Below are 15,013 nucleotides of genomic sequence, written 5' to 3'. Positions count from 1 at the left end.
GCCATACTCTCCAATAATTTACGATTGCAATTAATGTTACCAATATTAGATCATTTTAGCTGTTATCATTATAATTGATCAATTTAACTAATCAATAACCTTTGGTAAAAGAACTAACTAATAACTGCTAAGTGCTATACTATGCATAGTAAATGATTACATAGTATGTTGTTAATATGTCATTAACATAAAATAATCCATAACATGTTATTATTTCTAAGTCGTTAAACTTCCTAAATTACATATAGTATCCCATTAATTCGTTAACAATTAACGCATCAATGTGATATTATTTTATGTTGAGATGTTATAATTGATATAATAGCAATTATATGCGGCGTCATGAAGTAATCGCTATTACATAGTCATGATAGGGATTAATATGTACATATATATGTAATATTTATGTATTGCATTTCCTCCGAAAACCCCTTTTTTGGGAGTATCTGAAACTTTTTTTATAATCATCGTAAATTCTTATTGTAAGAGTGTATGAAAAGAGCTAGTGAAAATGGAAAGTTCCAAAATCGGTTTACCTTTTGTCTAGACAACTTTAAGACAATTTAGTCGACTAATTCAAGAGAGACTGGATATGCGAAGCATTCGTTATTCGATGACTCACTTAATGAATTTAGCCAATTCAACAATATATAAATTTAAATGTATGGGGATATTTCCACTCCCATATGATTAAATCCACTCTTTTTCGCCAGTTAGACAATATTGCCTTTAACTGTTTTCCATGTTGCACAGTTTCTTTCGATTTAGTTACTTTTTTATTCGTAAACACACATGAATGATACTAGTTTTTGTCAATCTAAAATAAATGTCAATTTAAAAAATTTTCTCATTTCATGCAAAGGTTTGATTTAATTAAATTTTATCTCTTAAATTTGAGCATTGAGGAATGTAATTGTGATTTTATTTTGGTAAATATTCAAGGAGGGCTTTTTTGTTGCATCCAGTCATCTCATTTAATGTATATAAAGACAACCGATAAGAAATAATTTAATGGTGATTCTGCACAACAAAAATAAAGTTAATAAACATTTGATTGTATTAAAAAGTTGTTTATGTTCAAATTTCTGTGGAATTTACTTGACAAGAGATCCATAAATTGCCTCAAAGTGGAAAAGAAATAAATTTCTTGGAGATTTCTCTATTCAACAAAGCTAATATGTACAGAAAGTAAAATTTAAAAATAATAATAGAAAATATAGTGCCTTCAATAAATATGGTAATACCCACTTTTTTTTTTGGGTCGGTTGGTAATACCCACTTAAAAATATATTTCCTGCATAGAAATAGAAAAACTAAAAAGAAAAAAGAAGAGTGATTAAACGTGGTTTTCATCACCTTAATTTTCAATTTCTGAAGTCAAATACCATTATAGCTTTGACAAATATTTTGAGCCCTTGACATTAGTTATCCTCTCTCTTCTTTTTCAAATTGATATTGTTCTCTTATTTCTCCTTCATGATTTCCCAACTATGCTGAATAGGCTTTGCAACCAAGGTTAGAATCTTGAAGTGGCAGAAGACTGACCTGTTTCAGTCAGCGTCTGGACTCCTGTTTTAGAATTGCATTTTGTTCATCAAAATCCTGGTGCCTGGAACAATGAGGTGGCTTGGGCTGTCTCTACCTTCAAGGCAAAGTCTCTTTTCCATGTTTACTCTTCAACTTGACCTGGAATGCCTTCATATATGCCATCTGGGCTACTGGGAATCCATGTTTACGTGACTCCTCCTCCTCCTCCTCCTCCTCCTCCTCCTCCTCCTCCTCCTCTGTCAATGTCGATTTGATTGAGCAAAGAATTAGGAGTGTTGTTAGAGGAAGGATTCTCTGTTGTATGGATGTTAGGAGGAGAATGTGCTTGGATAGTCATTGAACACTATGTTTTAAAGGGGACCTCTCTGAGCTGTGTATAGACTCTTCACCATGTAACACGAGATATGCTGAAATATCAATGATTTTTCTCACTCAATTAAGGCTAGCTTGCCTGGTTAATTCTGATTTTTGTTTGTTAATCTTCCATACTTTTGATCAGTGTGTAACCTGGGCTGATGGCTTTTCCATTCTTTTTCTTCTTCAAAGCTCCAAACCATTGTTTTTCCTCGCTCCTCGTTCTCATTCTCATCCTTAAAGCACCTCATATGATTCGAATCTCGTCTTTCGCTCTCTATTGTTCTAGCCAGTTTGTTCACGTTCACTAGAGCGATCTGGAATGGCGCCGATGTGAGTGAGTCAGTTGCATTGAGGAATTTCGTGGGAAGGCTTGAAGTTTGTTATTTAGGCCAAGTGATGAATCCCCGCGGAAGAGTCAAAGAGGCGATGGCTAAGGCAGATGTGGTCTTAGGAAGGCTCCGAGTTTCCAACCACACCTCAAACTCAATGGCTCAGAACAGAGGGATTTCTCCACTCTGCAACCTGGACCATGTTCCTGTACTTTGGATCGGCTTCCCTTCCTCCTCCGTCCGTCCGGTCCGAAATTATTGGAATACACAGAGATGTCAACTGAGGTGAGTACTTAAGGGGTTGCAGGAAAAGCCATCCCTGAGGCTGATTCATCTGGCGAGTTCTCAAGAGGATGGGGAAGGACAGAACCCTCCACGCAATGAAGAAGCGCTGCTCATTCAGGGCCTACTACATAAAACATTTCTTAGAGGTAGTAGTTAGATTCACGTGCAGCAAGCGTGCATCTTTTTCTAGTCCCTGAGAGAAATTATGGACCACCAAAACTAGATAAGCTTATCGAATCAGAGAACCTACGGAATGGTTTCCTCTGAAAATCACACTCCATGCGCGGCATCACCTAAACCTATGTTGTACCGTGTATTTGTCTGTAACCCCATCATTCTGGCACACTTAAAGACGGCAAAGAGCTCAATGTTGAACTCACATTACCACATGGGATGCAGATTCCAATCTCTCCGTCGGATTCACACGATGGCGCGATCCAACGACGACCCAGAAGAGAGTTTCAGGGATGCGTCGATGCGGCCCAGGAGATCTCCGGCCGAGCAATTCGCGCCCCTGGCATTGACGTTCAGGAGGAGGATCCTCATCGGCGTTGGTTCGGCCTCTCTCGTGGCTCTCGGCGCTAATTTTGCTGGAATTACGAGCTCGATTCTCGGGCTGTTGCCGGAGACCGGCCGGGATGTGAAGTTGGACGTGCTCTATCCCATCAAAGGGTATAGTCGATGCATTGACACTAATGAAGGATTTGGTTAGTAAGTTACCATGAACTTGCAGCATTTTTGGTAGTCATAGGCTCTAATCTCTTCTCACAAAGCAGAACATACATCCTTTGGCCTCATAATATCGTCTTTGGGAAGGAGTCAATGGCTGGGACCAAAAAAAAAGAAAAGGAAGTGATGTGTAAAGGTGGAGAGATATTCTCACTTTAACCAATAACCAGGAGAGAGAGGTGCGGGAGAGCATCGATTCTCACTTTGACAGAGAACTAGGAGCAAAAGCTCTGCAGCAACCTCGAAGCCAGTTCAGACTGGTGGGAGATTGATCACCCCTTCTTGGCCAAAGGCTTTACCCGAACGAAAACCAGCATTGACAAGCCAAGTTGTTGATATCTGAATCAAACAGCTGCTTAGGTAAATTCTTTTTCGGTGAATGCACAGCTCGTGGAAGGTTCAGATGAAGCGGATCAAGAGCCCGGCGCACCGGCAGGTCACCTTCTGTGAGCTTGCCATGGGGGGAAGAAAATGAAGAAGCCGATGTCCGCATCACGGAGAATGGGAGAGCTCCTTGGCCTTCTTGAGGAGCCCCAGGTGGGTGCACCGGGTTCTCGATCCGCTTCACCTGAGAAAAGAAGTTCACTTAAAGAAGGCTCTTCGATTCAGATATTAAGAACTTGCCTTCTTGATGATGGTTTTTGTTCGGGTAAAGCTTTTGGTCAGGCCAGAAGTTCACTCCTGTGCAAAGTGCTGAGTGCACCCAACCTCCCACTAGTCTGAACTAGCTTCAAGGTTGCTGCATAAGTTTTTGCTTCCTGGTTCTTGGTTAAAGAATAATTGTTCATCACTCTCTCTCTCTCTCTCTCCCTCTCTCTCTCTCTCTCTCTCTCTCTCTCTCTCTCTCTCTCTCTCTCTGAATGATAGCTAGATAGACATTCAGGGAAGTAGCATCTTCAGTTAAAAGACACGAGAAAAGTCGAAGCGATCACTGATCAGTTGAAGACAGTTTTCTGTGTATGAACAGAGTTCATTTACCCAGCAAATTGGGTTGGGGATCAGACACTGTTATACAGAGCCGTTGGAAAGGCAGAGCTTGAGAGAGGACTTGATCCACCTCCCTTGAATAGGCGACGCCAAAACGTAAATGAGCCAACGGTAGCATTCGGCCCTCCTGGCACCAACGGCGAGCTTAATGTTAGCGTCATTGTGTCTAAGGTTCCGCTCAATTTCTCGTAAGTCCTCTTTTCATCACTCTGATCACAGTAGACCTGAGCGTAGCCTCCTCACATCAGCATTGCCCGTTAGAAATTATAGACGATTCTCACTGTTTTCTTCTTAACCAGAATTGAACGACTATTCTCACTGTTTTCTTCTTAACCAGAATTGAATCATTCGGAGGACCAGAAGAGGTAGGAGAGGCCATAGTTCAGACTATCGTGGGATCGAGTCGCCGTCCCGACGTGAAAGGAAGCTTGGTCAAATCGACATTGCGAGAGGATCCGTCCAAGATGGTCAAGTATTACGAGCTCGAGTTTAGAGTCGAGAGCCCCTCATTCCAACGGCATAACATTGCTGTCTGCTGCACTCGACAGGGCAAATTATACACTCTGAATGCTCAAGCGCCGGAATTAGCATGGCCGGAGGTGAAATCGGACTTATACACCATTGCTGAGTCTTTTGTACTGACTTCTTGAGACAGAGAGAATTTTGGGACTAGAAGATGTAATTGAGCCCAAACCATTTCTAAAACCCCAAAAACCTTGGGAACATATGGCCCTTTAAGTCTTAGTTGCTTACTTATACAGAGTCTATCAGTAACATAAAGCAATCGCTGATGGAAAACGCACTTTCTGAAGACACAAATGCGTATACATCTAAATTGACATGTACTCCAATCCATGGAAAAGAAGCTTGTTTAGCATCTACAAACAAGCAAATAATTCCTGCCGCCATTAAAATACATATGATACAATATAACCAAGCCGAAACTAGCTCCCCTTTAAATGCCAAAATATGATCATCTGTACAAACTACAAGTGCTGTACAAGATTTAAGAACACGCGATCTGCTTTCGTTTAGTTAGCCTCTCCAAGTTTGCTGACACCTCTGATGTAAGATTAGGATCCTCAAACCCAAGCTCTGCCCCGAATCTGACGCGAGAGAATATAGGAATCATAAGAAATTTACTCTTGACAGTCATATAAGAAGCATACAGCGGCCATTATGGAAAATAAGGATAACTACTTAAGAAGTCTTAAGGAAATTGTTGGAAAGTTTTACGCCAATCACTTCAGAAGCAGCATTATTAAGATTGGCCACTCAATCCCAAAATTTGACTCAAGGAAAAGGAAGCTCATGCCAAGGACTACAATCCACAGACAAGATCAGGATTTCTCTTTCCCGGTCACACATAATAAAAATGGATCAGTTTGCTTACTTTGGATCAAGAACCAACTTTTGGACTTCTTTGATAGCTGAACTTGCCGCATATAACGATATTTTTCCAACCTGCAGAAAGAACCACATCACATGTAAGATCCGAGCAACAATTACAATTGTAAGACACATTATAATCTAGGTAAAACTTTTGTTACGCTGACCTCCAGAATCTGAAGTTTCGCTTCATGATCATTTGGAAGACAGCGAATTTCTTCAGCTAGTCTAAGAGCTTCTCCCAAGCTTTCAGGAGACAAGAAATCAAGGCCCAGTTGTACATTAGACTGAAAGGTAAAAAGAAAGAATGGTTACAAATTGGTGCAAGTAAAGTCCAATGTCCGACAAAAAAAAAAATTCCAATGAGATGTTAGGATATGCATACCACAACATAGACTCGAGAACGATCTGATCTTTTAGTCAGTACTTTAATTAATTATCTTCATCTTGAAAAGGTGAAAATGTATTTTCAAGTGATTGCTCCATGGATTGAAGACAATTCACAGAACATATTATGATGGGGTTATCTCCAAATGAGATCCATATGTGGCCAGTGAGCACACAGATGTTCACAACAGATATTTTCAAGATCACAGAGACACTGTTCAACGATAAGCAGAAGATCAATTGCCAACACAACACGGAACATGAAGCAAAATAAACACTTTAAGTCGATGATTAATTGCTCCATATATCTTTTACGTAAGCGAAATCAAATAACAAATTATTATAATCCCCTCGTCTTCTGAATAAAGCCATATAGACGACATGGTTCTCCGTGGATCAAAGGGCATTCTGTGCCTGTTTCCATTGAAAGAACCTTGTGAAATAAAGTTTCACTTGAGAAGCAGAAAATAAGTTGTCAAAACAGAGACATCAAACCATGATTGTCGTGGTTGCTTCTACTAATTTATAGCAGGTGTAACTACCAGGGTTTTCTCAATTATAGCTTACTTAAGTGATTCAAAAGTTATCCAAGATATTTGGATGAAATAGTTCAAATATTTATTGAAACTGATGTTTACTAATGAAAAAATTGATCTCGTAAAGCTTGCAGGTGAGCTATAAAACTAGAAATATGATCAACAAAGAAACTTGCCTGGAGATTTCTCAGCTGGAAAGGGCATCCAGCCGGGATAAATACGGCTTGTCCTAGACGCTGTACGAATGAGCAAGGCTCCACTCCTGAGGAAGGACAAAAAGGATTTTCTTTGACTTAAGATGTGCAACTCAGAGAACTCAGTAAGTATACAAAGTAGACAATGATTTGAGCAATCATATTCTGGAGGCTGGTTCAAATGTGAAGCTTCTTATCAGACTAAACCTGTCATTAACTGTAGGGACCCATGGACAGTCAACACACAGTACTTTTGAAAACATTGCAGCATTTTTGTCAGGCTTGAAAAGTCGAATTTGCTCGTAAACTATACCAAATTCTAAAAGTAACACAATCTATTAAACTAATAAAATCCTCTCCCACAGTACCACTCATAAGTTAACAGATTGGCTCAGGAACTGCATAAAGCAGAACAAAAAGTGTTGCTCACATCATTCATTTTCCTTTTTAAAATTTTATTGAACTGGATAAACGAATAAGCTCACTTTGTTTTAAACTTTAAAAGAGCGTGAAATGAAGGAGGACAGCCAAGCCCTTACCGAACTCTTCCCTCAATTTTCTCATGTGTCGCGCATCGAGGAATATCACTTCATCAAAAAGAGGATAGGTCCCCTGAAACCAAACCAGTCGATTATATGCAGAACAGGTAGATGTAACAAACAACTGTGAATAAAAAAATTTCAAGAACAAAATAATGTATGAAAAAAGAATAAGAACGGAATTTGGAACTTGTGTCGGCGATTTGTTGTTTATCTGTATTTTGCCTTCTGATATTGAAGAAAAGGGAGCACTAAGAGAGAAACTCACTATATCATCTAAACTCCCTGGCCTCCCCAACTCCTTCAAATGTTTCTGCAAATAGTTTATTAATTTGGGAACATCCTGCCTCCGGAATATGTCCCAATGAACGCCAGAAGGATTATCACCACAGCCACCTTCATCATCTCTATTCAAGAATTCTAGATTGGCATTTTTCTCTTCCGCCGAAGAGGGCATTTCCATCTCTTGATTCTCCATTCTCTTGTCGGCATTTGCACCCAATTGGGCACCATGATCTTCTAGAATATCGTATCCCTGGGCATGTAGATCAGGTACATGTCTTCCTTCCGCACCTGAATCTGGATTTCCATGCATCTGTTTCTGGATAGATTGCCCAGTTGACCTCCAATTTTTCTCTAATTTTGTCTTATCCCAACTCTTACACTTCATTTCACATGTATGTGCCAGCAGATATACCTGAATTTACCTCAATAGTCAGGTAAAAGTTATTTTCAACTTTTTCAACTTACTCATCACAACATAACATGTAGAGGACTATTATAAGAAAATTTAAACTTGCCAAACACAGTGTAAAGGTAGACATTCCAATATAGTAACCAATAACCACATTTCTGGGCTATATCCAAGGTAGCCCGGATCATGTTAACCATGAAAAAGAATCTCATTCGAACAAATTGAAAAGGCCCAAACAGACAATAAGGTAGTAGATATTAGATAATATAGCTCCCAGAGGCTATTAATAGAAATTTACCAGGTCACGCATGTTGAAATGCAGGTTGGTCACTGAATCACCTTCACCAAGTTCCTCTTTAGTCCCATAAGAAATATAAATTTTAGGGCCTACATCATTTTGCAGGGAGTAATGAGGCACTTTCGCTGCCAGGTTAAGAATTCCCCACTTAGAATGAATGTATTCAAGCAAAGGCAGTTTGCTAATAAATTCTGTTCTCTGGTACAATAAAAATTCTTCAGAAGCACCAGGAGAAGGCCAATCCTTCAATTTCAACATTTTTGGCAATCCATGCTCGATAATATGTCCCTCCGAGTATCCCTTGATAAATTGATCAAGATCAATATCAATCTGTTGCATTGCGGGCACGACGATCAGTATAGATACTTATGACACTTCCACCAAGAGAATTTTCTGGTTTTATATCTTTATCTGAAATATTTTAGTACATAAGAAAATGAATGTCATATCAACATCAAGAGCTTACCTCTGAACAGTTCAAGCAGTCTACAGCCCTCACCCTTTTGTTCTCATATTTCATTTTCTCATCAGCTATATCCTGGATCCCCCTCCGGATGAGAACAGGATCCCAGCTTGAAATGCATGAATAATGCCAAACCTGCTTAACAAGGACAGGTTCACCCTTAAACCAGTGTTTTCTGAACTCGCTGATCCCTTGTGCTCTAATATCATGAGAGGTGGGGCAATACAAGCCGTCCTTTTTACTCTCCTTTATAGGAATGGAAACTTCCTGGCCGAAATTGGACTGGCCTGACCCATCATTTTGCTGATCAGCAGAATCATTAACTATGCAGCCACTGACCAATTCCTCCACATTTTTAACAAGCTTTGCAACCCAGTTCATCTTGAAAATGCGCGTTAGATTTAGAGAAGGATAATTACAGCCACCGTACTTCTTAGGGGGGCATGGAATACTATCATCACTGCCAGCTCTCCAATCAGGAAAATTATCTGTAAACTTTAATCTTACTTTGGGTCCTTTTACATAATCTACAGATTTTTTGTCCCCAGTACTCCCACCAATCTGATCATTGGCTGACATTTCTTGAACTCTGTCTCTGGATGCTTCACGAAGATCGTGACAGCAGTGAAGACACATATCAAACGTGCAATTTGTGCAGTGCCTGTGGTAATCAACAACAGGAATCCTACAAATATTGCTGCAGGGAAACACATCCAGTAAACCACCAGCTAAATCTTCAAAAATGAAGAATAAATTTGTTCCTATCACTGATCACTGCGTGAATCGAACCAAAAATAACCTATTGAACATCAAAAGAATCTTGCCTTTGCACAAAAGGAAATAAAGAATGCCAAGTTCTATACAGAGGAAATTCAATACATAAATCGACAATCAGCAAAGCAAGGATGCAGAGGCCGGTATCTCAGAAGATGGTGAACGGTAGTCATGACATGTCATGAATTTTATTTCTCAATCAAAGGATATAACTTACAAAGAGTAGTAAGTTACCAGCACATTTGCTCATCTGCACTCAATTTAACCCTGGGAAGATCTATGTCAGGTCCTGCAGAAAAGAAATGGAGCAATCTTTAAGGATAATAAATCATAAGAAAAACTGTCTAACTTGAAATGCCACTGAAACGTCCAACTGTCTTACCCCGCAACCTTTTCTCCAATTCAATCTCGGAGCACTGTACATAATGGATCTGACGAATTACAGGAAGCACAGCAGATAAAAGGCAGTAAAGATACTGCAACTTATCTAGGACAGGAATCTCCCGTATTCTCATCTGAAATTCAGAGACAAATGGTTATGATGCGAAAAAATTCATAGAACAAAACCTAGGCGAAACCCAGCAATCCTTAAAATAAAGTACCTTTATCAGATGCTCTCCACGCAGGCACACCTTGCAACTACAAGCACCACGACAGGCAGGACAAGCCTTCTGAATATCTTCCAAGGAAATTTCTGAGTACCTACGATGTTAAGGCATCCAAATTAGAAAGCTGACGAAACGAAATGATAGGTGCGCACATCAAAGAGCAATCCTACCATTGAGAAATACAGCTGTCACAGTAACCCCGCCGATCACATTTAAGGCACCAAATAACTTTGTCCCTGAGATTCCTCCGGCAGTGATGGCAGATTTGTCCACCTGCATCTTCAGAGGAATCCGTGCTTCTGTCAGAGTATTCCTGAAAGCAAAACACTATCTAAATATTAGGAAGCTAAAGGAGAAAGAGAGATAATAAACCTAGAGTGACTCCAATATCTCCAGAACAACCCAGCTCTCAAGCCAATTAAATAGGTTTGTCCACACACGCTCAATGGACTGCAAGGTTTCAATCATTGAAGTTAACTCTCCAGTTATAATTATGCCACCTGGGAGCTGCATACCCAGTGCCTCTCCAGGTAACCTTTCCCAATATCGTCTCAATCCACTGACAGTTTTCTACATCATAAATTACAAAAGTGAACAACTTCGTAATAACAATTCCCACTATCTACGAACAAAGACCCACCGTCATAGGACTAGTATCATAGCTCCTTTGTGACCTGTTCCTGGATGAATTCCCTGTCGGTGTCTTATAAGACCTCCAGTTCTCTTCAAATTCTGTCAAATCTCTTTGTGAATTATCCACAGGCCTTCCAAAATTGCGAGTTGAGCTCCGTGGAGGAGTTGTTTCTGGCGAATGCTGAACCCGTTTCTTAGACACCTTTTTCTTACTTTTCTTCCCCGAGATCGGAAGAGGATAAACTGCAGTTTTCATGTTTATCAATGGCATGTCAAACTCATCATTCTTGCTTTCCAAGTATATATCACTTTCAACATTTGATTTCCTCTTGGCCTTCTTCATACTAGCTCTTAAAGCGGAATTAGCGGCCCTCTTCTTTGCCTGATAATAATGTTTTTCGCACACTGTTTTATCCGGCATGCACATTGCATTGCATCGCCATTGCTTCCCGTCAGACCTCTTGCATCGCATATCATCGGGGATACCGACATTGTCCTCGGCATTGCCGGAGGCTAAACGTGAATGATCCATTAAACTTTCTCCAGGATGAATTTAAGCTCCAAATATAAACATGCAAAAACCCACTGCTTATGGGATCAATCCACAGGGCTGCATAGCGCGCCTGTCATTCATCTCAGGAGGAGAGTGTCATGGACAAGCAAGTCCCAGAATAAGAGGGAACGAAGGGGACACAATTCGGACATCTGAAAAAATGAGAACTTGAGATTAAAAACAGAAAGACACAACACATGTATCAAGTATATCTAACCTACAACGTAAATGTACCTAATTAACCAGGCAAAACCAGCACCAGATTACCAACCCAGAAAAGGCAAAACCAGCAATAATTCACGCAACAACAACTTGAGGGCGTGGTTCCCAGTCAGTCTACACTGCCCTAAACTACCTCGGAACACTAGAAACAGCACACATTGTCAGCTCATCCTCCCTTCACAAGCGGGCAAGACGAGAAAAACCGCGAATTTCCTCGCGCACGAGTCCGATTCAAAAACACTCTACCCGGAGCCAAAGAGAGCCAAAACGAATCCCCAGATTCGTCAACGACTCAAACCCTCCAAATCCTCAATTCATCACACATTCTAAAGATCGCGAGCGCAAAGAAGGGGCACGGTCGTCGACCGGAACAGATCAAAAACCCAAGCAAAACCCTCACCAAATCGCGGCGACAGCGAAGGCGGCGGCGGCGGAACGCGCCTCGGTCTAGGGTTTTGAACCGGACCGCGCGACGGCGATGCTCGACTGACCTACTATACTGGGCGAGACACAGCTCGACCCAGCGCGAGGCGCGAGTGTGCTGCTGCTACTCCGATCGATCGAGCTTCGGTTCGGCCAGCGATGGAGGGATGCTCGAGACGAGACGAGACGAAAACTCTAGAGATAGAGAGAGAGAGAGTGAGAAAGTCGTCTTCTTCGCAGAGCTTCGCAGCTCTCGCTCGTGCCTTCGGCTCTGCAAAACTAGCTCCAGCCTCCAGGTGTGTAAATTTTTTTTTCTTATTTCTTTTTTTGAATTTAGATTCCGTGTTTTTTTTTTTTAATTTTTCCCCGCGTCTGCTGTTCTGTGCATCGCGCGCAGACGGACACCGTCGCTGTGGAAGCTGAGTTGACCGGAAACTCTCCGGCCGGCGTGACCCCGGCGGCTCTCCGCCTGCCGAAGCGCCGGCGGACGGCGGCGGAGGAGATTGAGTTATGTAATTTGGATGAATTTCGCAGGAAAATAAGTGAATTGTCTTTTAAAAAATATCACATGAGGGTCACATCTTTTCTTCTTCTTTTTTCTAACTTTCCATTCAAAAAATTTGATTAGAAGAAAAAATAAAGGAAGTGTTTTGAGTTTTTAAGTTTTATATATTTCATGGGACTTTAGATATCTTGTGTCAATTAAAATTTAATTTATGGGGACCCTTGGAGGACCTTTTGCTCTCCGTGAATAAACCATCTCGATTTTCTTCGTTGACACCAATATTAAAAAGGGTTAATATTACGAAAAACCACAAAACTGATACATATGCGATAAATTTATTCTAAATTAATTTTTTGACCACCAAAAACTTCAAATCGGTACATATGTAACAAATGTACCCTACAATAGCTTTCGTTACATTTTACCGTCGAATTATTAAGTTGAATGACACTTGACAATTTACAGGTGTACCTGTTTGGGATTTTACCTCCATTTGTTACGGATATACCAGTTGGAAAGTTTTTCATTGTATTAATCTAATTTATCAAAAACTAACGGAGGGTAAATTTGTCACGAATGTACCGTTTTTTTTTTTTGGGTAAATTTGTCACGGATATATCAATTTTGGGTTTTTCATGATATTAAACCATATTAAAATATGACTATAGGTGACGAAGGATCCTCTTCTTCAATCGGTGCTACTGCACTCACCATCGCCGGTACCTTAATAAATCTTCACCGTGGATACATTGCTAGAAAGATTCACAACTTCCATATCATAAATCCATCACATTTTCTCTCAATAATTCTCATTTGTTGCGTCAAACTCAACCCACCAAGATTCTTTCTTCCGTGAGCCAAGAAAACTACATTGGCAGACAATATTCAGGCACATCTGAACCTCTAAATTTATGAATGCTCCAAATCACCTCCACTCAATCAATATCTACCATTGAATCGTTTCTCTATTCTCATTATAATTAACTTATAGGCCATGAATCTCATATTCATTCAAAACAAAATCACCATCTAATTTTGCATCATTGTACAAGGAAGTTGAGCATTTCGATGGGCAAATCTATACCTCCACATAGTCGATGATAAAGAAAGAGAGACATATTCGATCATAATCTAGAGTGGCAAAGAGATACCTTGGATGCCAGGATCAAATGAGCGCGACGAAGGCGGGATTGAGGAGCCACTCACGCTTATCGCCGAAGGAAACGTTGGGGGAGACGATATTTGCCTTGCGATAGTCACCCTCTCTGCTCTGCTATCCTGAAGAGAAGCGCTAGGCGGCAAAGGACGGGAACAGCTCTGGAGGCGGAGAGAGACGAGCTCGAAGATAAAGAGGAGACGAGGGACAAGGACGACAGAGCCCTAAGTTGTGTGAGAAAGTTCGAGAAAAATGAGTTCTTTCTCTCGAAAAGGAAAAGTCATTTTCCCCTTATAAGGGTTTTTTTTTTACCAAAAACATTTTCCTTGATCGATCGATTTTTCGCTTCCAAATACGGGAAATTTTGGAAAATATTTTCAAGAAAAACATTCTTATAGAAATAAATTAGGCCTTAGTCTTATGGATTAACGATTTGAAGCGGAGCCATTAAATGGATACACCTATGACGTAGACAATGAACCCTAAAATTGATGCATGCCCTTATTGTGTACACATTGCATTTACAGACGAAATTGCCAAAAGAGTCTATGGATTTGGTTTTTTTTTTTTTTACCGAATTTGAGCATTCTTATACATACATATGTTAATTATCAGATTTTTTTTTATTTTTCAAAAAATTTACATTCTTTACCATAAAAATTATAAACCTAGAACATGAAATAATGGTATTTTAGGGGCAATAAAGGGAAACAATTGCCCAAAAAGCGAGATTTTTGCTTCCTTTTAATTAATAAAATCAGTAAGTCTATCGAATTAATTACTACGAGTGCGAAATTTACTTCGTTTTAGACAACGATTTTACAATGATAGTCATGATATCAAGTTTTCCAAAGTGGTAGGAATGTTATTAATACGGAAGGGTGTTACTCGACAAAGAAATGACACCAAAATATGAAAGATAAAAGGAGAAAAACTTAGAAAACCCTCGGAGTTTAATCTAAAACATATAACAAAAAAAGACCATAATCCAAACCACGCTTCTAAGGCTGCGCATGGCAACCATTCCGTGCCTCAGACAGTTCGATCATAAATGATTTTTTTTTTATGTGGGAACGATTCGAGCATTTGAAAGCGTTTGGTAACGGTCCAAAATTTCTATTCGAAATAGTAAAAGAACAAATGCGTTTGGTAACGGCATAAAATTTCTGTTTATTAATAATATTTTAAATATTTTAATATTTCTTTCTTTTCTTTTTTTCTTCTCCTCCTTCTTGGCCATGGCCGGTAAAATATTTTTTAATTAATAATGCTTTTATTAAAAATAATTTTTTTATTTTTTTTGGCCATGGCCTGTAAAAATTTTTTTTATAAATAATTTTTTTATTAAAAATATTTTTATTGAAAATATTTTTTCTTTTTTTTTCGCCATGGCCTGGTCGCTAG

At 39.7% G+C, this 15,013-nt stretch overlaps 2 protein-coding genes across 3 annotated transcripts; one reads left to right on the top strand and one right to left on the bottom strand.

Moving 5' to 3' along the window:
- Positions 1 to 2,303: 2,303 nt before the first annotated feature.
- LOC115691911 (psbP domain-containing protein 7, chloroplastic) lies at positions 2,304 to 4,991 on the top strand. Its single transcript, XM_030618659.2, has 3 exons — positions 2,304 to 3,226; positions 4,216 to 4,423; positions 4,573 to 4,991. Exons 1-3 carry the CDS (start codon positions 2,773 to 2,775, stop codon positions 4,883 to 4,885), a joined length of 975 nt encoding a protein of 324 aa, XP_030474519.1. The 5' UTR covers positions 2,304 to 2,772; the 3' UTR covers positions 4,886 to 4,991.
- A 47-nt stretch (positions 4,992 to 5,038) lies between these two features.
- LOC115691908 (E3 ubiquitin-protein ligase JMJ24) lies at positions 5,039 to 12,224 on the bottom strand. 2 transcript variants are annotated; one of them, XM_030618655.2, is made up of 14 exons: positions 11,926 to 12,224; positions 10,758 to 11,455; positions 10,288 to 10,430; positions 10,112 to 10,211; positions 9,892 to 10,024; positions 9,744 to 9,798; positions 8,739 to 9,432; positions 8,273 to 8,602; positions 7,549 to 7,977; positions 7,281 to 7,353; positions 6,724 to 6,809; positions 5,792 to 5,911; positions 5,629 to 5,699; positions 5,039 to 5,341 (listed from the first exon to the last, which is right to left on the bottom strand). In XM_030618655.2, the coding sequence occupies exons 2-14, from the start codon at positions 11,280 to 11,282 to the stop codon at positions 5,242 to 5,244; spliced, it is 2,859 nt and encodes a 952-aa protein (XP_030474515.1). In that variant the 5' UTR covers positions 11,283 to 11,455; positions 11,926 to 12,224; the 3' UTR covers positions 5,039 to 5,241. The 2 variants fall into 2 exon arrangements, with proteins under 2 accessions (XP_030474515.1, XP_056165445.1); XM_056309470.1 differs by having other exon boundaries at positions 12,017 to 12,224.
- Between the last annotated feature and the right edge of the window lie 2,789 nt (positions 12,225 to 15,013).

Source organism: Syzygium oleosum, unplaced genomic scaffold (genome assembly GCF_021117445.2).
Source record: "Syzygium oleosum isolate NSW1041296 unplaced genomic scaffold, Sole_v2.1 Sole_v2.03, whole genome shotgun sequence".
Taxonomy (NCBI): Eukaryota; Viridiplantae; Streptophyta; class Magnoliopsida; order Myrtales; family Myrtaceae; genus Syzygium; species Syzygium oleosum.
The sequence above is the reverse complement of the archived record's forward strand: the minus strand, read 5'-3'. Positions and strand labels throughout refer to the sequence as shown.